The 23,622-nt window shown below is 35.2% G+C and overlaps 4 protein-coding genes across 5 annotated transcripts; 2 read left to right on the forward strand and 2 right to left on the reverse strand.

Annotated features, from left to right (window-relative positions):
* Window positions 1-30: 30 nt before the first annotated feature.
* Window positions 31-2,326, forward strand: LOC102630441 (succinate dehydrogenase subunit 7A, mitochondrial). Its single transcript, XM_006476667.4, has 4 exons — window positions 31-198; window positions 286-351; window positions 681-783; window positions 2,059-2,326. The coding sequence occupies exons 1-4, from the start codon at window positions 145-147 to the stop codon at window positions 2,136-2,138; spliced, it is 303 nt and encodes a 100-aa protein (XP_006476730.2). The 5' UTR covers window positions 31-144; the 3' UTR covers window positions 2,139-2,326.
* Window positions 2,327-5,276: 2,950 nt separating this feature from the next.
* On the forward strand, window positions 5,277-8,426 carry LOC102630753 (LIM domain-containing protein WLIM1). The gene is made up of 5 exons (XM_006476668.4): window positions 5,277-5,560; window positions 7,075-7,171; window positions 7,259-7,299; window positions 7,420-7,506; window positions 7,863-8,426. Exons 1-5 carry the CDS (start codon window positions 5,423-5,425, stop codon window positions 8,067-8,069), a joined length of 570 nt encoding a protein of 189 aa, XP_006476731.1. The 5' UTR covers window positions 5,277-5,422; the 3' UTR covers window positions 8,070-8,426.
* Window positions 8,427-10,494: 2,068 nt separating this feature from the next.
* Window positions 10,495-11,998, reverse strand: LOC102631241 (uncharacterized). Its single transcript, XM_006476669.4, has 3 exons — window positions 11,292-11,998; window positions 11,083-11,207; window positions 10,495-10,990 (listed from the first exon to the last, which is right to left on the reverse strand). Exons 1-3 carry the CDS (start codon window positions 11,626-11,628, stop codon window positions 10,877-10,879), a joined length of 576 nt encoding a protein of 191 aa, XP_006476732.2. The 5' UTR covers window positions 11,629-11,998; the 3' UTR covers window positions 10,495-10,876.
* Window positions 11,999-15,982: 3,984 nt separating this feature from the next.
* LOC102606648 (nucleobase-ascorbate transporter 6) lies at window positions 15,983-21,912 on the reverse strand. 2 transcript variants are annotated; one of them, XM_006476671.4, is made up of 15 exons: window positions 21,753-21,912; window positions 21,280-21,412; window positions 20,608-20,705; window positions 20,281-20,460; window positions 19,818-19,918; window positions 19,501-19,576; window positions 19,318-19,377; window positions 19,011-19,195; window positions 18,191-18,287; window positions 17,850-17,936; window positions 17,202-17,260; window positions 17,010-17,101; window positions 16,833-16,910; window positions 16,563-16,723; window positions 15,983-16,445 (listed from the first exon to the last, which is right to left on the reverse strand). In XM_006476671.4, exons 2-15 carry the CDS (start codon window positions 21,380-21,382, stop codon window positions 16,227-16,229), a joined length of 1,596 nt encoding a protein of 531 aa, XP_006476734.2. In that variant the 5' UTR covers window positions 21,383-21,412; window positions 21,753-21,912; the 3' UTR covers window positions 15,983-16,226. The 2 variants fall into 2 exon arrangements, with proteins under 2 accessions (XP_006476734.2, XP_006476733.2); XM_006476670.4 differs by lacking the exon at window positions 21,753-21,912 and adding an exon at window positions 21,547-21,746.
* Window positions 21,913-23,622: the final 1,710 nt, after the last annotated feature.

Genomic DNA, 23,622 nt, shown 5'->3' on the forward strand with positions numbered 1-23,622 from the left:
GCTCTGAGAAAATAATTATTTAGTTTTCGTACCTCAAGTGTTCAACTGGGTCTAACATTTATTCTTCAATGCAAAATTGTCCCTTCACCCAAAAAACCGAAAAGACAGACTCTTGAGCAGCGCCAATCTGATCGTGTTGTGAAGATGGCATATTTGCTTAAAACCTCTATTGCTTCTCACTTACGATCTCATACTCAGGTAAACTAATGCATCACCAATCGATCTTATTCGTTTTGATTTGATTTAAGTTTCCGAAGCTAACTTATTCGTTGCTGAAATTAAAAGGAGAAGAGAGAAGATGCACTCTCGCGTCGTGGGTACCACGTCGAACTGGGACCTCGCGAGAAAGCTGTAAGACATTCTTCGATTTTATCTTTTGTGGTTTTTTTTCCTTTCATTGTTTGTTTGATTTATTTTCACTTAGAAATTTTTTTTTTTGGCTGTTTGTTTTATATTTATTGGACCAGATTAGAATTTAGCATCTGGGTTTTGTCAATTAGTAGATAGATGATTACTTCTTGGAAAGTTACTAGCTTTGGCTTTTGTGTTATGTTTGGTGTTCCTGATGCAAAATCCTTAAAAAAGGGTATACTTTTTCTTTTATCTGCTGTGCATCCAATTTGATCGGTATGTTAAGTTTTGTTGTGCTCTCATTTGATAATGAGTTGAATTCACTGCAGCTTTTGGCAGATGATCCTGTTCTTAAGAGGTTCAAGTCGCATAAGAAGAGTGTGTGGAGATTGAAAAGGATGGGGGATGTTCTCACAATTGTTGTTGTAGCAGGTAAGAATGGAGACTTTGGCATATGCCGAGTGAAATGGTTTTGAGCCAAGTATTTGTAATGTAGCATTAATAGTGTCATAACAAGCTGGTGTGCGGATTTCTGATGCACTTACTCACGTTAAAGATTGATAAGATGACACTTTGATCGTGAGAATTTTCCACAGTGATTCCCCTCCTGGATCGTTTAAACTTTTCCCTTCACAGAAAAAATAAAATATATATTAATATGGATTTGTCATAAGTTAACATGAGGTTCTACTAGCTTCTGAATGAGTCTAATGCTGTTTGTTTGCCATTAGCTTGGTCTGAATTATAGGAGATTCTTGTAACTAATTCACTTACTTTCCCTTCGTGAATGATTCCATAATTTTGTCATTTCATTTGAAGTTGATGCTCATGAATTTCATGATACAATTGGTGCCTGAAATTTTGTTATTAGGGTTTTAATTTTTGGAATTGACCCCATTTGTTAATTTATATGCCTAATTGCTGTATCTGTCGGCAATATGTGCATTGATATCATGTTGAGATTGAATGAATGTTTCTCAGCAAGTCTAACCTACTGCCCTAAAATTGCTGATATAGTGTGAAATCAATCTCTCTGACAGACTGACAATGATTTTCTGAGGAGAAAGCTTGGTGATTGCTCGATTCTAGTTTCTTTGTTATATTATTTTCATTGTGCACCTTCTATACGATTGTGCTATGTTTGTATGTGTGCTATTTCTTGGAACATTTAATGGGTTAGAACTAGTGAGCTCTCACTAGTTCATGGCATAATAAATTCACTAGCTCCAGCAAGTAAACTCTGAAGATTTCAAGCATTTCTTGATTGATGTGGTCATGGATTTAACCAGTGGCACCATAAATTGGGCAGCATCTCATGTTGGGTTAAGACATGGCATAATATTCCATCATGCATATTTGGGACCGTAGTTTTGCGAATGCTTATCCATTTGACTTCTCTCTCGGCCTTAAAATAACCAACATCTTAACAAACTAGAACCTGATGTAATACCTATGTCATTTTATAAGTCATGGCCAAGATACACCTTTTTCAGATTCTCAACTACGCTTAAAAAAACTTTTATATGTTTCATCTTGAGCGACAATGCTTCATGTACAAGGTATTGGTTGAGAGCACTTTATTTTATTTTTATTTTTCATTTTTTGCTTAGTAGTTCCATGTGCCATCGATATTGTAGATCACTATGAATGTTGAATTTGACAAGCTTCCCAATGTTCTTGAAAACTTTTGTTATGTCTTTGTTTCAGGTTGTTGCTATGAAATTTATGTCAAAGCAGTCATGCGAGAAGAAGCTAGGAGACAGGCAAGGGGTACTGAAAGTGCATGATTGTGTATGTCTGCAGAAGTTGTTTTTATCAATGTTAGATTTTTAGTAGTTTTTGTCTGAGTTTTAAATAAGATCAAAAATATTGTCATGAAATACTTGGCTGTAAGACTCGCTGCTCTGCTGATCACTGCCTGCTTCTCATATTCATAAAAATTTGTTCAATAAGTATTGGATAGTAGTTTCATGAATATTTTAGCACTTTCTCGTCTTGGCAAGTGTTAAGTTATTTCTATCTGGGGGATGCATCTTAAGCTGCCTGAAACTTATTGCTGGATTTCTCATTAATTAAATTGATGACAGCTCTGTGCTCAGAAAGAAAGAAACATGTAGTTGTGTCTATAATATGATTAGAAAAGTTGGTGAATGTTGACGTGTATGTTTTAGACCAATTTTCGAGCCCCAACGAAACCCCAAGAGTAATGGATACTTTTCTTATTTTGTGATGGGGTACTTGGCTGCATTTAAAAAAAATTATCCCCTTACATAGTCATAAAGAATTTGGATCTCACGAATTATAAATAAGAATAAATTTTATATTATAATAAGTTTTTAGTTTTTTAAAATTTAGTTTTGAGTAATTTATTTTTATATAATTATAATTAATTCTATATTGTAAAAATATTCTTTAATATTGTTATCACATCTTTCAACTTATGGGTACATAATAACTTATTAGCATAAATATTTTCTTGTTGACGCTAAAATATTTTTGGTTTTTCATATGTTTATAGCTTTATAAAATTGACATATTTTGTTAATATTATGGGTGGGCACAGTTTGGGTTGCAACCCACATATAGTATGGGTTGAAAAAATTCAACTCAATCCAACTTATTAAATGCCTCAATCCAATCTAACCCAACCCGTAAAATTGTGGGTTGGATCATATTGGATTGATTGAGTTGGGTTTTTAACAAAGGTTCATTTTCATAGTAAAAAAGTTTGCTAAAAATAATGCTATATAAAATTGACATATTTGGTTAATATTATGGGTGGGCACGGTTCAGGTGGCAACCCACATATAGTACGGGTTGAAAAAATTCAACTCAACCCAACTTATTATATGCCTCAATCCAATCTAACCCAACCCGTAAAATTGTCGGTTGGATCATATTGGATTGATTGGGTTGGACTTTTGACAAATGTTTATTTTCATAGTAAAAAAGTTTGCTAAAAATAATGCTTTATAAAATTGACATATTTCATTAATATTATGGGGTTGCAACCCACATATAGTATGGGTTGAAAAAAAATTCAACTCAACCTAATTTGTTAAATGCCTCAATCCAATCTAACCCAACCCGTAAAATTGTGGGTTGGATCATATTGGATTGATTGAGTTGGGTTTTTGACAAAGGTTTATTTTCATAGTAAAAAAGTTTGCTAAAAATATGCTGTAGAGCAATGCTCTTTGCTAAAAAGTTTTTTTTTCCCGAAGATAATATTTGCGCCAATCCGATTGAGCTTGTTCTTGACACCTAAACAACCAAAAATTGACCAATTTGTTTCATAAAAAAATATTATAGAGCACTTAATGATTTTATCCAAATCAATTCTTAACAAAAAAAAGCTGACCAATTTGTTTCGAAACAAAAATTAATTAGTAAATTAGAAAGAAGTAAGAACCTTAGCGGTTGGGCTGCTATTCAAAAAGGCTTGCGAGTTGTGATGTTTTGTTGTGTTCTATGTATGTGCGGCAATATTTTGAACTAAAAGAATTTTCGTTATGGTTATTGTAATTGAGAAAGTTGTAGCTGATGTGAGAGGCTTTTCTCATCCTTTTATATTGATTTTTTGTTTTTTAAATTTTATATAAAATATTGAGTTGGTGGGTTGGGTTGGGTTAAAAGTTTTCATCCCAACCCAAATCACGAGCATCGCGGATTGGAAATTTAAAAACATAATTCATCCCATATATTTTATCAACCCAACTTAAATTGTAAAAAATTATGGAAGTTGAGTCAATTTCATAGATTGGGCAGGTTGGTGCCCACCCCTAGTTAATATATTTATCTTTATATTACTCACTCTAATAATACATAAGTTAAATAATAATTTTTGAATTAAACTCCTAATTAAGATATAATTTTTTGATAGTAAAAAAAATTAATGAACCTGAATATAATTACTCAGATATTTTACTGTATCAAAACGTTCACCAACAGTGGTCAATTCATTTTCATACCTTGGTATATTGTGGAAACGCGAAAGGACACCACTAATTGGGTCCAAGGGATTAAAGATAGGTACGAAAAATACTTCGTGAATAAGATCGGCTCCAGCTTTCAATTCAAAAATTGGCGGGTCGAATCTGAAAATTTTATTTTAATTATTAATTTTTTTATATAATATATGAAATTCTTCTTCCTCACTGGGGTTTCTATTTCTTATTTGTAAATTATCTTTGTAATCTTGACTCAATTTTCCTTAATCACCGCTAGGAACAGAAAATAAAAATTAAATTAATAAATAAAAGAGGAGGAAATTGAGGTGAGTTTTTTGAATTTTGATTTTTGAGGAGTTTGGATCGTGCATGCACTGCTATTGTCAGACAGATATTACACAAAATGACAATAATGAAAAAGCAAAAAATATAATTCAATCCAAAAAAATAAAAAAATTTATTCAATTCAAAAAAATAAGAGAATCATATCATCATGAGAGAACAACTCACTGGCCCACCACACGCTTTTACCGTGGGGTAGCAGATTATTTTCCCCATTCTCCTCTCCAAGCACGTGTCGACACGTCCACTTAAGGATATGGATTACCGATTATGCACAGCTGCCGAGTACCAACAAACGCAGAAACATTTAACACGCGCGCTGTTTGTGAGAGTGGTATACTTATTTTAAAATAACCCACTACACTTGAAACCGCGAGACATGTCCGAATCCGTGTACCGAGTTTTTCAATTCTTTTTGTCCGAAGACAGAGAAAATGCTCTGTTTCAGTCACTAGTCAGATGACACGTCTCAAAACTCGGGGTACTATCGTAATTCAACCACAGATACGGCAATGATTATGCGAGTGGAAATCACAAAATGGTCCCAATGACGCCGACAGCTAGCGCCTGTCATTGGCCTAAAGTGTAATTCAAGGCTCAACTACTGTCACACTATATTTCTGAGCCGTAATCTCAATACCCTTTATTTGAAAAAGAGAAAAAATTGTTGTAGTTAGAAGACAAAGTCTTGCTTGTTTCTCAGCATCGAAGACTTTGTAAGTGTTCGAGGAAGTCTTAGCTTTCTTTGGTATTTGTTGTGTGTGGAAGATCCAAGAGATATGGCGAGTTTTGCAGGGACAACACAGAAGTGTAAGGCGTGTGAGAAGACGGTATACTTGGTTGATCAACTTACTGCTGATAACAAAGTCTATCACAAGGCTTGTTTTAGATGCCACCATTGCAAGGGCACCCTCAAGGTAACAACAATTCATCCTCTCGCTCTCACACAGAAGAAGAACCGACACTTTAGTATGTTGAATTTTGATGTGTCTGATGTTCTGTTACTTCTCTTTGTATGATCATGTCGAATTGTCAAACGCCGCAAGTGCCAAAGTTTGGATTTTTACATCTGGGTTTTGTCTAAAGATTATGTATTTTAGGCCGCATGAAGTATTCTTTCATTTGTTGTTTATGTATGTTATGGGGTTGTAGTTTTGAGTTTCGAGGATAGGGAGGTGAGGGCTTGATGTTCAGTTGTTTGTCTTGATACTGATGATTCCCTGTTTGCAAATAAACATTATCAACCAGATATGTCTTGCTTGCTGTATGTGCACAAAATCCTTTACTTATTTGAATGAACTCGTGCCAAGCAATCCTTTTGTTTTGATGTGGACGTCTAGATCCTTTGGATTTTTTGTGTTGGGAATTTCTTAACAGATTGTCATGTATGGCTTTTGTGATTTGTCTTTATCATGTGGAGAATTTAACTAGCAAGACTGTTGATTTAGGAGTAAGATACTCAACTTGGGGGATTGGTTAGGATGTAAGGGGCAGAACAGAGTAAATTGCTTTCATTCATAAAGAACATTAATTGGATAGGCAAGTGGTTTTCAAATATGCTATAGGATGGATTTGCATGTTCGAATTTGGAACTTGAGTAGATTTCAAACTGATGTTTTATTTTTGAGCACTTTCTTGAATTTTTAGAAGCTCCTAAAGTTCTAATTTTCATGACATTTGGAATGAAAGAAAATGTTTGGCTTCTTCAGATTTTGCTGCATGGATTAATCATTGAAGATACAGTTGGTTTTGACATAGATGATTAATCTCTTTCTTTTATTTTTTGGAGCAAGTTTCATGATCATGATCATGGGGCATTCCTATCTTGTTTATTCATAGGACAGGGAACCCCAATATGCAAAGTTAGGTCTCATTTAGAGATGATATTCCCTTTGCATGATTGTGGACTGCTGGACAAATTACAGTGTCTATAGGAAAGCTCAGACAAGACAGTTTTGAGTTGTTAGTGAGAAACTAATCTTGTGAGGTTTATAGCTGGGTCTCTACTTTTATCTGAGTCTTTGTGGTTTTGTTCTAGGTTTTCCTGCACTGATAGGGATTTTCTTAACAATTTCCCTTTAACCCATATTTGACACCATGTGAGATATTACTAAAAAGTCACCAAGCAATGCAGTAACTAAGTTAATTCATGTCATCTTGCATTTTGTAATTTTTAAATCCTCTTGTCTCCTCGTGAGTACCGCATTAAACTTGGCATCTGGAAATGATAATGCTTGGTTGCAATTTACTGTTCGTTGATAGGATTAATCAGAGCATTACTACTAATGTCTTGACATATCTGTGAGAATCGGTTTATATACATCTTCACAAATACCTATGTTATGATAGCAAGGGATTTGCTTGCAATCTCTGGGTGGTATCAACATGTGGTTTACATTTTATTTCTCACTCTTCTTCTACAACTTTGCAGCTGAGCAACTATTGCTCCTTTGAGGGAGTTTTATATTGCAAGCCTCACTTTGATCAGCTGTTTAAGATGACTGGCAGCTTGGATAAAAGTTTTGAAGGTGCTTAATAATCATGGTGTATTTAAGATATTTATTAATGCTATATCCTCTTGTTTAAGTTTATCCATGGGTTCCTTTATTTTCTAGGTACTCCAAAAACTGTTAGAGTTGAGAGATCTGCTGATCAGGTATTCAAATATTCAGCTCAAATTGAAAATAGAACTTGTGCTGAAAGCATAGCATGCCTCATTGCTCATAGCAAATTATAACTTTCCAAATTGATAGTCATACCAAGAGGGAATGTGCAGGTCACAAATAGCAGAGTTTCAAGTATGTTTGCTGGAACTCAAGATAAATGCGTTGCTTGCAAGAAGACTGTTTACCCAATTGAAAAGGTAAAAGTGATTTTAAATCTTGACTTTGCAAGAGGAATTCATTTTCTCATCAATAAATTTTCTGTTATTGTTTGAAAGACATTACTGATCCATTCTCTTAGTTACTGAAGAATAAATTTTGAAACTAAGAGAAATGTTTGAAATCTCAAAAAGCAATGTTCTGTCTTAAATTTATGCAAGTCCAACTTTTGGTTTCGTAGTATCTCTAAAAGCATGATGAACATTGATTGTTGTAAAATGGAGTCACTTCATTGAATGTAAAATTTTGTGAGTGCTTTTAGAAATGCAGTGTTTATCTTATAAAGAATTGCAGAATCAATTCTAACTACGTACATCATACTGTATCTATCTTTTAGGTGGCAGTTGATGGTACATCATACCATAAAGCCTGTTTCAGGTGCACCCATGGAGGTTGTGTAATCAGCCCATCAAACTATGTGGCGCATGAGCATCGTCTCTACTGTAGGCATCACCACAATCAGCTTTTCAAGCAGAAGGGTAACTTCAGCCAACTTGACAACCATGAACAAGTTGAAGCGGTGACTGAGAACGCAACAGCTTAGTGATACTGTGAAATTTTCTTCTGTTAATGTGACAATGTGTGATTGCTTCGGTTGTGAGTTTCCAAGCAAGAAATGTTTCCAACTGTTGAAGCATACAAGAAGAGCTATCGAGGTTTTATTTCTTTTATATAAATGCAATATGTTACGGGACAACTGTTTAGTAGAGGAGTTTGAGTTCTTTTGTTTTTTTCTTTTTCCTGAATTTTATTGAGGTGAGCGCGGGATGGACAAATGGTTAAAAGGTTGTTTGTTCAGCGTTAAATAAATGATGTGGATGGCCTATGTGTTTTCTGTGTGTTTCTAAATTTGAATCAATGATTTTGTTGTATATTTTAAGAGCAGTGGAGACTTTGTTCATGAGTAAGGACTCCTTCCTTGTTTCCGTATTCGTGCTGCCTTTTTAAATTCTTCATAGATTTTGTTTCCGTTATGTTGAATAAGCAAACTGCAAATGAATGGAAGTTGCAGGCCATTCAGATAACTAATGCTGCATAACCCTTTTATATTATTTCAAAGGTACTTTTTGGAAGTAAATAATTATGATGAAGCTCCAACTGATTTTCATGATGAATTTATGTGAGGATAAAGATGAATCAAATTGAGGCTGGTCTTTGTTTGTCTTCTAAATGCTTGTGCTCACCCTCGAGGCCCTGAATCAATGAAACTGATTTTGTCACTATATAGATCATAACGCCATTCTGAGGTGTTCAAGCAAATTTACAGCTGTTTTTTGTATTTATACAAAATGTGGCAGGATAGACCATGCATCTCGTTGTTTTGATCATCCTAGTCATAGTGGAGATTTCAGACTGTGATGATTTGGCGCTCAAGATCATGAGTGCTGAACCTGGAACTTTGAGTTGAATGGTCAAAATTTTAAGGTTTTGTAATGATTCACTGTCACTAATTTACTAAACTTTGAAGCCTGTCTCAAGTTTATGAAAAGTTCGATGTTTTTAAAGAAAATTCTGTTCCCGCAATAATTATACTGGGTGGTTAACAATTACTTCATGCTTTCAATGCAAGCAATGCAAGTTGCATGAGTCAATTTTCGATCAAGACAATAATTTTTGTGGAGTGCTTCAAAAGTTGAGTCCATTCTGATCTGATAGCAAAGCCATTGAATTTTCTTGAAAATAAAATGGATAAAAGTCTTTTGTGGTCAGAAAATTGAATGTAGCTCTCTGGACTTTTTAAATTTGAGCTACCCTTTAAGAAACCAGTGGTAACCATTCATTATCTGGCTTCGTTTAAAAGCTGTCATTCTCAAACATTTATAGGGGAGATTCAGCCCGTGAGAAGATTTTGATTTTTTGAGCAAGGAAGCAAAATCAGGTCCAGTAGAGAGGCCTACAACATAAATACATTCCTCCATCATTCATTAATCTTGTTATTACATATTCAGTGCCTTTCCAACAAGAGACAAAGGTAATATTCCGCCATAAAGATTTGGTAGATCATGCCAAAAATTAACGGCCCCGTGTAAAGAATTCCATGTACTAATTTCCTGGATTCAAAGTGTAACACAACTATTTCTCATGCTTAAAAAAATGTTCCAGCGGTGGCCTAATTGCTTACTGCTGTGCCATATTCTACGAAATTATGAAAGAAAAGAAGACGAAATCTTTTTGCTTTGCTAAAGTTGATGTATGTTTTTCTTCTCAACTTGGAAAAAGGAATGAACAAATTGATGCAATAGATAGCAGTTAAGAACCAGCTAGTAATCAACAAGATGATTGCGGGAATTTGATTTTTTATCAAACATTGGTTTAGAAAATAAAACCTACAGATTCTACATTAGCTGAATTTGAAATATATTTCTTACCAATTTATACTAATGTTTTTGAGGTTTTCCAAGTTAAAAAGTAAGATATCCGTGTTATCCTCTTTTTTGCCTATTTCCTTCAGACCAAACCCCATGTGTTTGTTTATATAATTATGATTCTTGAGCTCAACTTGAACTGACATAAATCCTGATCATATGATTTAGATATATTATATTACATTAAGCACTATATTCTATGATGTTTTGTACTGTTAAACCGTACTGTAAGATGAATTGTTTTTTGGTTGACTTCCCCTGATGGTATCTTAATGCTGGCAAGGACTGATGCTTCAACTGAAAACCAAATTTAAATAGTTCCACGGTAAGGTTACATGCGTCTTTTATTATTAGAGGAAAACGATAAACAAGTTCTGAAATTAATTGATTTCTGGGTTGATTCCAAACTAGCTGGTGAATCTGCTCAGGATCATCATCATATTTTATGTCTACTTAATTTCTTAGTAGGTGTGGTCTTTCAAGTTCAAAGCAAATGATCACAACTTGTGTTCCTTGCATCATGGCGACCCATCTGTTTTTGGCATGAAAATAGAAAATCAAAGGCATGTTAATAACCAATGATAAACTACTAAGCATCATGGGTCAAACAAACTCGAAGTCCCTTGACATTATTGTTCATCAAGCACACTAGAAGAGTTAATAACCAACCAAAATCGTTCAAAAGAAAGAAAAAAAAAAAAAAAAAAAACTTCTGGGACAATTTCTAACTGCATTACTGAAGAGAACTTGATTACAACTTTCTTGGATTTCACTGTTTGCTATACAAATTTTCCATTACTCGAATAGACCCGCACTTCGCAGAAATCTTTATGTTTCTTTGGCCAGCTGCTACTAGCTACCCACTTCTCTGAACGAAAAGTTGTGATTTTTAACTGCTATAGGTTTAACAAGGCTGGAATTTTATATATGCTGCTGGAGTCTTGTGGAGCCTCCGGTTCTTAGAGAGCATGTTGAAAAATAATGATCAGCTTCCAGCTTCTGAAATGCTTTGTAGTGAGGGTTGCCAATTTCTTGATCTGGCAGCTGCTGAGTTTGTTGATACCGTTGTTCTTGGTCTGTGTCTTTCTTGTTTCATCACCTGCACACGAACATGCTTGATATAATAAGAAAACAAATTTCAAAGATCGTCCACAAGCGGAACAACTCGATAATTGTTTCAATGAAATTCACCTGATTGTCCTTCTCAAGTTCAGATCTTTTTGGCTCCTCATTAACCCTCTCTGGCTTTTCAGCTGACTGCGGCCTGTTTCTATTCATCTTTGCCTGTTTCTTTGCTGATAGCCCTTTCATGACATCTGAAACAACATATTACTTCAAATTAAGCAAACACAACTTCATCTCAACTAACAAAAAGGACAAGAATCTTATTAATTGCATACCTTGAGCAGTGATGAGTCTATAAACTTGGCCAAGAACAAGAGTATCTGTTGGGCGGAGAAGCTTAATCCTTGTCAAGCGAACAGAATTTCCATTGCCATTGTTGTTAGTGATGCTAATGCTGCTGCTGCTGCTGTTGTTAGCGGGGCCTTCTTCTTTGTCTTTGTTATTGTTAGTATTTGTTGGACACGAGGTGGTGGAAATGAGAAGAGCCACATAGTGACCAGGGTTCATTCTCATGACCTCACAAGCACTCACAGGCCAGTAAAACTTATCAACCTTCCCACACGGGTGCTGAATCGCCAGTGTTGCTGCATCAATGGCCTGGCAGTTCCCCATTTTGCAGTTCTTGCTTTTTTCTTCAGAAGTCAGAACAATATATTAAGAATTTAACAACGAGCAGGAAGCAAATGTTGAAGAATGAAACAGTCTCTTTATAGCCATACCACTCAACAACTTTGAAGTGGGTTGTAAATGGCTTGGCCATGAACCATGATTAGTAAAGGCACAAATTGTTTAATATAGTGAGATTAACCCACAAAGGGGAAAGTTCAAATCATGGTGATTAAAGAAGAGCATTTTGGTTAATGAAAGTGTGGGGGGAATAAAGTAATATTAAGTAAGTTTAATTGAGATATGGTCCTAGCATGGCATCATGTGGTGAGCTGTGAATGGTTGTCACAAGGGACACACAAAATTAGAGCCAGAGATGACTCTGTAGACTGTGTACCCCTTGATAATGAAGTCCAGCAAAAGCTCCATCACCTTAAGAAATTAACCCTAGTTTTGCCCAATCATCACAGTAAATCGGACTGGTTTGGTTCCATTTTTTTTAATTTTTCTTTAATTTTAGTTGTTTTTTTTTTTTTATATATCTATCAAATCGAAATGAATGCTCCACATATGGTCCTTGCTTTTGATTTCAACTAAAAATTTATTTGTCCCTACTGGCTTTAAATAGTACACCAAAACAAAAGAAAAAAAAGGGGTTCATCACCAAAATCATTAAATCCAAAATTTAATAAAAATATTAGAGAAAAATCAAATTATTTATGTAAATTAAATTTAAATCCTAGGTGCTGTGAATCTATTATAATGATGTCTTTGGTGGGCACGCTCTTGGGAGAGCGTGGGGGAGAGGTGGGGCAGTGGACCAAGCAAGAGAAGAGATCAGAGGCGTTTCGTGCTGGCCACCGAACCAAGGCATGAAATTTTGGGAATGTGAAAGAAGGCTCAACATATTTAACAACACGCAATCAGTACATGTCGCGTGTGGCCTGTGCCTGTGCCTGCGACTCTGAGCGCAGAGGGGCTTCTTTTTGCTTACCCTTTCACCTTTGTGAACACAAAAGGCCTCTTTTTAAAGAGGGATCCTCATCCCATTTCGCCAAAAAGCTCTGCTTTTCCTTCAAGCTTCTAGGTGGGCAGGCCGGAAATTTTACTTTTCTTTTCTGCTTCTCTTTGTAACTTTGTTCCTCTTCTTTTCATAAAAGTAATTAACAACATTATCACTTTCGTTTTTTTTTACCTTCAATCATACGCACTCCGATTGATTTTGATCAAACTTGCTGGTTTTTACTTGACCAAGGTATGATTATGTGGGAGTGCGCCATGTTCACTCTTACTATTGTTCATGGCTCAAGATTTTGAATTCATTCTATATGATTTGGCAACTAATAATCTAACGAGCGATGTTGTTTATGTTAACATCATCATATATTACCAATCCTAATTATACCCATTTTGTCTTCGTACATACACTATAGAAATTTTTAAAGAGGCTCACTATAATCTTTATTATCATAAAATTTTTGGTACATAGAAAAAAAATCACTCGCAATTCAAAGAAAATTTGAATTACTATTTTTAGTGATCTCAATTATATGATCTATCAACTATACCTAGAAGCTCAACACATAAGCTCCAGTATCACCCTACAGGAATCATGAAAGCGCCACAAAAATTGACATCCTTTAGTTTTTTTGTTTTTTTTTTAACTGATTAAACATCAGATTACTGTATTACACAGAGATATATATAACTACTATGACAGCAGGTCATTACACTGATATTTACAATCAGATATATATACACGAGACTTACATTATTATATTTTTAATTTATGAAGCACATGCCCAATCAAATACCCCTCACGAGGGATGGATGTTTCTACTCCACTCGCATTTCGTAATAGAAAAAGACGTTGTAAGTAGTATCCAGACAAATCACAATAAATGAGACGTTGAAAATAATAGATTTTATACCGATGAAAATCTCACATCATTATCATATCTGCACTGCTATTGCAACAAGTTTAGGATACTTCTTATCCACACTATTGACTCGCTGCGTTTAACCATATGATTGAAATTTACGGGGGACGATGAATGTGGTTCCATGCTTGGTAGCCAAAAATGGGAACAAACAAATTGATCAAAACAGTGATGCTGATGCACATCAAGCGGCGGGCCACTAGTCTGTCAGATTTTTCTGTCTTTAAATCAAATGAACCACTTTTCTTCTGTGTCATCACCACTAATCTTAGATTAAATAAAATGTTTGGATTACATTAAAGACTCATTTAAATTAAAAAATAAAAAATACCCACGAAGATTAAACAAATAATATGAGGGTACACTTTTCACTTTCGTATAACTTCCAATGAGATTTGAGATCTCAAGCCCTTGACACATGCCGCATTGCCACGAATATACATGGCAGCTTTGACCTACTAATTGCTTCCTTGAAGGACCAAATTTACATCACTTCGTTTCAGAATTTTGTCAATTAGATGCTTAATCATTAATGCACCAATTGCGAATATAAAATGTTATTTAAATTTATCTCAAATTTTAAGAACAGAATTTTCTTGTCCCCATCATTCCACGAGAAAACGACCTAGTCACATGCCAAATTGTATTTCTTTCTTTTTTTACCTTGAAATGCTAACTGTTCATAAACTGCACGAGCTTTGATTATTTTTCTACTCTGCAAATGTGCATAAATTAAGTTATCCATCTGGGAAGGAAAGAGAAATTATTTAACCGTTAAGATCATAACACTCTTGACTCTTTACAGTTTCCATATTTTTATCTATAACTAAATTTAAATACCCATCATTAATCTTTATTAGTTATAGCCTAAAGTAGGAGAAAAAGTTGGTAAAATGGTGATTGATGGATGCCAGTGATAGTATGTGACATTGTCACTACCATAGCATTTAGAAACCCTAGAAGATTTTGAAACAGAACCCCATTAGAAATAAAATTACCTTGAGACCTGTGATTTAAGATTGCATACACTAAAAGGAGTCACTTTTTTCCCGTTAATAAAATCATAATTTGAGTGGCCAAATCCTGGAAGCCATGTGAAAGAGTTAGGTGTTATTATTCTAGCTTCCCACCTCAAATTGGTGCATTTTCTTTGGAACAAAATGTGAAGAAAAGTGGGCACTCCATCATTTAAATATTGAATCAAATTCCTGATTTATTTTGTACAATATGTACAACATTATATGTATTGCGCGGAAAGTAATAACTTTTCCTAATGTATTGTGCTTGATATAAGAAAATAAAATAAAAATAAATTTAGTGGGTATCATTGCACTCATCCCCCTTTTCATGAATTCAAATCTGTGGGGACAATTTTTTATGTCCCACTCTGATTGCATTATGGCATTAATGAATTAACATTTTAAATGACATCCTCACCAAACAACATTTTGAGTCTTAGTATAGAAATTGTTTGTTTGTTTCAGCTTTATGTACACAGAGTACATGACACAGACCAAGAAAAGTGAGACTTGTAGATCTTATATATTTCGTTTCGGTTGCCCATGAGTTGTTAAAAAATTGAAAGAATTTCACAAAATTCTAAATTTTGGCATCTTATTTCTCCTAGGGCAACAAGTGGGTACATGAAAGAGATAAAAAAAATTAAGAGAATGTTCTTTGTTAGATGAATAAGTTCATAATAAAGGTCTTTGAATTTGTGCTACAATTGAACGTAGTTGGACGGCAAAAATTGGGTTGCTAAGATCTTCAACAATAGCATATCAAATTTTATATGTGATTGTCGCAAAATAATGATGTTAGTTGCTCTATTATGAGTTTTTTTTTGTTTTTTTGGAAGGGGGGGGGGGGGTGGGGGGGGAATTGAAGTGGGAGTTCACGTAAATGGTTGATTACTTGATTTGTTGGCTAAATTAATGAGGATTTTACTAAGTTACAATAAGTCAAAATGTTTTGATAGTTGGGGATGGATCTCGTTCTTTATAAGGATTCTTGAGCATCTGTTGTCAATTATAAAGCAAGTGAAATCCTTCTTTTTGAAAAAAAAAAAAACTCTCCAATCATTATCCAATTTGGGAATAGAATAGACCTAACCAATGGCTTTTGCCCTTAGGATCAAGAAAATTGTTACGATATTTTCTGTTGGATTTGAGTAATAGGAAACTTTTTAATCACAAAAGTAGCAAAGTTATTGAGATTCCGAATTTCCGAGGGTGCTCCATTCCTGATATGAATGAAATGCTCAATAAGGACAACAATTTTTGGAGTCCAATAAAATATTGAAAATTTGGGTCGCTTCAAACTCATTATGAAGCCGTTTGGAGAATACATGATATGCTCATGAAATTTGAAATGTGAAGATGCTGGAACAAATTGGACCAAATACTATGAAGGCAAACATCTGAAGAAAAAGCAAATATAATTGCTTCATTGCTACTTCGAATCCATCAGTCTCCGGTTGGATTTACAGAAAAGAAAAAAACAGTTCAACAAATGCTCTAAGGCACATCCTATAAAGGAAGGTACTATCTTTTACTGCTATAGCGTGTAATAAGAGATTCACAAGAGAGCAATGATGATATTTTGTGTGTTCCCACAAGGACTTTTGGAAAACTTCCCAAAGAGAAATACATGTTACCGATTGAATCACACAGATGGGAAATATTTGTTTAAATTGAAGGGCAGGGAGTAAAATTCTTCACTTCTTGTGTCGCCTTTGAAGGACCAGAACTTGTCCCACCAATGCCTACCCCTGTCTTTCCTGACTTGACCATCCTTTTTATGCAGTGTGTTGTCAAGGAAAAATGCCACACAACCAGCAACAAATGGTTCTGAGGAGAAAGGAACGTTTACCATATCGTTGAACTGCAATAAGGAAGAGTATGATGATTCCGTCAATAAAAACCAATATTGACATGGTTTGATAAAAAGATTAAATCAGGGACAAGAGAGGTAAAGGGGTTGAAAAGGTTTTATCCATACCCATCTTCCACTAGTGTGAACTGGACCGAAACCATTAATGGCAGTGTACTCGTTGAAGTATTGGGGCACAGACAGACCGATGAAGATAGAGAAGCCTAATATGAACTTTACTCGGAAACTGTTGAGGTTACAGAACTGAAGGAAGCTAAGACCTCCAGCACCTGCACATGCACATTGAAATTTCATTTGTCATTTACTGCAACTGATCACACTATCAAAGGAATTTGGACATCCAGAAATCTGCGAGTCAACCAATTTAAACATACATACCCACATATGCAAAGAAAAGGCAATATAAAGCAGCAACAATCGGTGCTGGAATTGAAGCAAAGACTGCTCCAAATTTCCCTGTAGAATAATGGTAAATTATGATAATAAGAACAATATGCTCGAAATGGGGGATCAACAATACATCCAATCTTTGATAATTTTCACAAATCAATTTACCAAGAACAGAGAAGAATATCATGAATCCAGCAGATATTTGGACAACCCTTCGACTGCCAACTCTAGTCAAGGCCAAAAGACCCGCATTCTCTCTGTATAGAAACAACTTGAGTTAAGATGGAATTTGTGTTTTCTCAATTCAGAATGCTCATACACAAATACTTAAAAGGTAGGCTTGGAAATGAGTCTTACACAGACACCGATGTTCCGTTTACAGTTCCAAATAACCCAGAAAGCAAAATGCCAACTCCCTGATGGAGAAACAATCATTAGTTCACAAGACTGCCATTTTAACCTGAAATTTCAGATCACCAATTTCGCAAGGTGGTAAACATCCCCGCAAGAAGTTTACCACCTTTCAAGAAGTCACATGAAAATCTATATGGATGGATTACATTGTGAGGCCAATCATCCCAGATGGAAAGATAAAAGATTGTATTTATATCCTTTTATATATTCATTATGATCCCAGTATTTACAATTTTTTAGTCACTTCTGTTTTCCACTTGTATCAAACCAGGAATCTAGAATCACACAATTAAATTTTCACTCTCAATAATTTCTGGACTGTGGGTGACACTTACGTAGGTAAATTTGTGGAGCAATAAGCCTTTTTTTTTTCATATATAAAGGTAATAATAAGCTACACGGAAGTTGAAAAGCACAGTCTTTAACAGCACTCAGCCTATCTTTTTAGTCTTATATAAATGAAATAAAACCACAAGGCAATTTAAAATGGGATTGATCACCAAACATGATTGATGTATAACAACCTTAAGTTTGCATTGGAAAGTATGTTCAAATCTCTGAAATACGGAGGGATAAGCCTTACTATATTACCTGCCAACCCACACCACGGCTGAGAACAGAAGGTGGCATTGGAGTTGCACTTGCATACCGTGCTACCGCAAAAAAAGCACCAGTTGACTGCTTGCATCATAATGTAAATGAGAATGTGCAAGCTTCAAGAAATAATATGATAGAAAATAAAGTATGCCAAGAAAACATCATGTAGGGCATATGATTGTATGTTTAAATTGCATTACAGTCAATTAAACAGAAAATAATTTCCATTTCAGTAGGGTTCAAACATTTGGAAATCTTGGATTGAAAGACAGCCAAGAAAGACCAGGTCCTCAGTCTAGAAGCAATGAAAAATAGAACGAAGAAAAAAAACAAACCTCAACAAGAGCAACAAAGGAGGCCATCATCATGGCAAAAGCTTCACCAGCATCAAATGAAGGCGCCCCCCATTGGAAGGGCCATGGAACTCTTATCCTACAAAATCAGAAGTACACAGTAAAGAACCATCGAGGTCATACAGAAATACTAAACCATGCTTGACATCAGATGCTACACAAAAGGCCGAAATCAATCTTGTTCCAAATTTGTAATTATTCATAGATTCTATATTCAATTTAGATTCAATGGTTCAAATGTCAGAAGGCCGAAAAGGATATTAATGCATCAGAAGCTTCTTCCAGTTTGAACTGAATCAGACAACTCGAACAAACTAATATAGATCCAATGGTTCACATGTCAGAAGGCCGAAAAGGAAATTAATGCATCGGAAGCTTCCTCCAGTTTGAACTATATCAGACAATTCGAACAAACTACCTAAGCAGAATATTACCAAATAGACCATGCAACTCCAGTTTACCCCAATCATCATGGAACATTGGTGCCCCAGCTTTTTACTAGATGAAATAGTTACAACTTGGATAAATTTTTACTGAGTCAATCCCAAATTAATTAACTCCTTTTCCCTCTCCAGCCACTCAGTATTTTGTAATATACACGACATTGTAGCATTAGTCCTTGGTTCCCACCCATGTGAACTAAAAAGGTTTGACAAAATCATATGATACCAATTGCCGGGAATTCATTATCATAGCAAGGCAAGTTTGAAGCAAGAACAAATCTCAGCCAATCAAGCAATCATCATATCAGTAAAGAAACGTTGAAGCAAGCAACTGCTTTAGAGATACAGCAAAATCTTACCAGGGAGCAGCATCAATGAGACCAGCACGATCAGTTCGGCAACTTGCTTGTGTCTTAGGGGCAGCGTCATTATAAGCCCCACCCACAGTAAGTAGATGAGCATATATCCACACAATCACCACAGAAAATATGACAGCAAAACGATCAAAGATATTTTTCCCACGTTTTATCACATGAGGCAGATACTGCCAGACAAGCAGTAACAATTAGTAATCTTCAGGTATAAATATAACAAAGCCCAAGATATTGTAATATGTAAGAGTATTAAAATTGTAATTAATATTGCATGACTGGTTATCGAGCATACCTGTGAAATAAATACTATAATGACGAGTTGAGGCAGTCCAATCTCCACACATTTGGCAACCTACAAAAATAAAAATGCAAGAATAAGTTGTCATTGATGCGTTGGTAGTAAGATGAAGTTCAGGAGCAGTGTACGAGGTGATTTGCACCTTTGCCCGCAAAAACGAGGCAAAGAAAGACTTACCCCAGGAAAACCAAACTCGTACAGCCCAAAACCAACTAGGGAAATCAAAGGAACCACTGAGAGTGGACTTAAAAACCTGAAAACAGGAAATTTAATTAGCACCACTTTGAAGTTTTCAAAAGAAAGCAATCACAAAACAAAAAAAAAACATATTTGATCTCCGATTTTGGCACAGAGACTGAAATGTGACAGTACAAAGCAGAAGATCTTCACACAGAGAGGATATTAAGATTAATCCATGATATATGGCATAAATGTTTTAAGTTGTCAATAAACTGTGTTCAAAGTAATAGTACTATATTGGGTTCTAAGCTGACCTTGTAACATTACGCCAAAGCCCACTGAAGCCTAGGACAATCTGAAGAGTAGAAGCAACAATGAGAGAACCCTGTATTGCCCGCATAGTTCTCTTGAATTTCTGAATAGCATCAAAACGGGATAACAAAGTTACAACCCAAAACGAAGAAATATTGATGACAGTTGTGTGGTGTTTGAATGCACAATACATCTTCCACTCTATTTATCTATTCACACTTATTGCAGTTTAGATTTTTATATGAACTAGTATTGGAAACCAAGTCGTTGGTTTCTTGTATAAAATTTTGCTCCTCAAATCTGCTAGTCAACAGGAAATCGAAGGCATGCATTTCTACCGCAAAATTAAATACCATGTTATATTTTGGGTATATGCTATCTTACTAGCGACATGTATTACCATGCTCCTAAACAATTTAAATATTCCAAACAAACAACAAAGACAAGGGGTTGAGATCACAAAACCTCAACAGGATCTCCAGAATAATTACTGAATCGACCAGCAAGGATGATTGAAATTGTAGAAGGGACAAAAGTGTAAGACCCTCCCATAACTGCAGGTAATCGAGTCCCAAACAATGACTGCAGCAATGTGTTCAAACCAGCAACAAAAAGCAATGTCTGGATCACCTTTGCTTTCTCCTCCTACAAACCATAGCAAATTTTGTAGTTTTGTACCAATCACATTACCAATTGGAGACTATTTTATCTTCAGTGAGGATAAAATACTCAATCAAATTGAAAGGGACTTGTTCATGAACTTTAAAAAAAAAAAAAATTGGCAGGCCTTACATTTCCACCTCCCATCTGAGGAACAAGAGAAGTCGGAATGAGAACCGTCGTGCCAAGCATAACAATGTAGTGTTGAAAACCAAGAAGAATAGCTTCGGCTGCATCAGAAATGCACCAGAAAGTTGTCAAATCAAATTCAAAGCAAAAATTCTCCCAGAAAAGCTAAGGTTAACATCCTCAGAACACCAGTTACTATAAGTGACACATAACATCATAACCGCATCAAGTTCCCCCAATACACCCAGACACAAAATAAATCTGCAAAATAATCATTATTGCTATTGTTAACATTATTTTTAGAAAAGAACAATTAAAACATCTGAATATTCGCTTTAATTTAGTGATGTGATTAGAATCTCCAGTATTTATTTAGAGAAAATAGCAAATTACTTTATGTCAAAAGTGGTATCTATCAAAAAGAGGAGAGGAGTGATAAAAAGCAACTTTCAGCTAACTAAAAAAAAAAAAGAAAAAAGAACATAGAGGAAAGCATATCCTAAACAATTAAAAATACCAAAAACTTCCTTAGAATATACTCAAATTTCGGATCCAGAGTCCAGACCAACAAATACTCACCATAATTACAAATCCAAAACATATATATCAAACACTCAGAGAATATTATTTTTTTTAAAAAAAAAAAAGGGAGAGAGAGAGTGAGAGAGAACTCACGCCATGGAGGAGGACTAGTAATGCAATAAGAAATGCTTGGTAGTTGATCCTTCGATGGGTGTGGAAGCGGCTCATCAGCTTTAGGCGCTGCACCTCCGGCCATGATCTTGCTTTTCTCTCTCTAAAAGGTTAGCTACAAAACAAAAGAAAAGCTCACAAGCTAAGAACTAAAACTCAAATCTGAGGGTAACCCAGATCATGAAGTTACTTGGCGAAAAGAAAACAAAGAAAATACAACCCGCAAGAAAATGAAAATCCAGTACCCACCACAACTGGGTCTGAAACTGAGACGGAGGAGAGAACAATAATAATAACAAGTGAAGTGAACGTGAAAATGAAAGTGTAACCACTAAAGCAAAAGAGGGTTTTGTTTTCTGAGTGAAACAAATACAGACAGCTAAATAATAAACGCAAAAATGCTGATAATAGTGAAAAAGAGAAGAGCGTAAAGGGGGGGGGGGGAGAGAAAGCACCTTTTTCAAGTTTTAACAATCTTATTTCAAAGCTAAAAATCAAGTGAACTACAGCACCGCCACCCCCAACCCAAAAAGTCAAGAGTTCTGATAATTCATCAGCATACCCCACACCCAAAATATGTGGCACTTCAATAACAAAAGCAAGACAAATGAATAAAGAGAAAAAAAAAAAAAAAAAAAAAAAAGCGAAAGAAACCAAAAAACTGTATAGCTGTTTGTTTTGGGAAGGCAAAAATTACATTCGTTGTATAGGCTGGCTGTAAGTGTATGTGTCTTTCTCTATCTAGACTTCCTTCACTCTCTAGAAACTATTACATTTTTTTTTTTAATTTTAGTCATTAATTTACGTTTGCACTTCACTAATTTATTACTTTTTTTTTCTCTTTGCGTGTGTGTGTCAGTGTGTGCTTTGATTGAGTTATGTTTAATTTACTAATGTGAGTGTTTGTTTAATCATGCAAATAATTATTGGTTAAATAAAGTGGGGAAGAAGCTGAGCGGGAGAGAGAGAGAATGATGTTGACCTGGCAAATTTTTTAGTACTTTGTAGAAGGTACGACGTCGTTTTTAACGACTTAGCAAATTCAACCCGCTCCCCTAATAGAGCCGTAGAGCGATGCGTTTAAAAAGCTGGAAATGACGGCGCTCGCCTTGGGGAAGTTGGAGGCCATGTGCGCGTGTCGACGTCCCGGGATCTTAATATTAAAGTCCCTAGTTCCTTTCACTATTTACCAAGTCAGTACATAGTTTTCACATTCACATCATTAGGTCACTGTCTCATTAACGAAAACAACACACAAAAAATAATAATGTCAAACTAGTTATAATTAAAATTGAAATGATTATTAAACAACCTGTATTTGTATATTGTGTTCGTATTATAAGTTTACGACCGAATTATTAAATAAAGTATGGTTATATTCTCTTAAATTTAGTAGGATAAGGATAAGACTTAATAGTATTGGGGTATTTCAATGGTGCACTGTTACTTACGAGGACTTATTTGATACAAGATGACCAACTACGTTCTTATTTGATAAAACGCAAAAACTAAGTGACCGAATGTTAATACAATAAATTATAGGGTGGTTGGGTAGTTTAGGAATATGGAGAATGAAGATCACGTGTGAGCTGTGCAAGAGGGAAAAGAAAATGTTGGCATCGGTTGGGGTGCCCAAGCCAAGGGCAAGGTGCCAATAAGAGATTTTTTTTTAAAAAAAAAAAAGGACCCGCCGACAAATTTGCTTATCCCAAATTTATTCCGAATCAGAAACGTGAGATGTGAGTGAGAGAGGCAGCGTAGTCTTTTTGAATCTCTCTCCCCCCCAACCCCAAATGTTGTCCCATTCCGACTCGCATTTCATTTTGAGTCTCTCAACTGCCTCATGATCCATTGCTTCATTTGACTCTGTGTATGATTATGCCAAGTTTTCAAGTAAAGATCAATTAATCATCAATGATTAATGTAAACAAAATAAATGAATCGATTGAATACAACTCGCACTCAATTGATGCGTTTGTGAATGCAACGCAAGACGTGGTATGGGATGTAAAAGTGTCGGTGTGGTGTGTCTTGGGCCAAGAAATGGGTGAAGTTCTAATATCTCCATCGCTGGAGCCTGGAGGTGCCCATCGTTGATTTTCTTCCCCTCCATGGATGTCAAGATTGACTAATCAACAACTCCTTAAAAATTGACGTTGGACCCGGTGAACGGACCAGATGAGTATTTTCTAAATAATTTTATTTAATTGGTAAAATATTAAAAATTAATTTCAATTATGAAAAAGTTTGTCCAAAATTTTCTTGAATTTTAAATAACAAAAATTCTTAAAATGCAAAATGTGAGTTTGAGTGTAAATATACTCA

Source organism: Citrus sinensis, chromosome 3, assembly GCF_022201045.2.
Source record: "Citrus sinensis cultivar Valencia sweet orange chromosome 3, DVS_A1.0, whole genome shotgun sequence".
Taxonomy (NCBI): domain Eukaryota; kingdom Viridiplantae; phylum Streptophyta; class Magnoliopsida; order Sapindales; family Rutaceae; genus Citrus; species Citrus sinensis.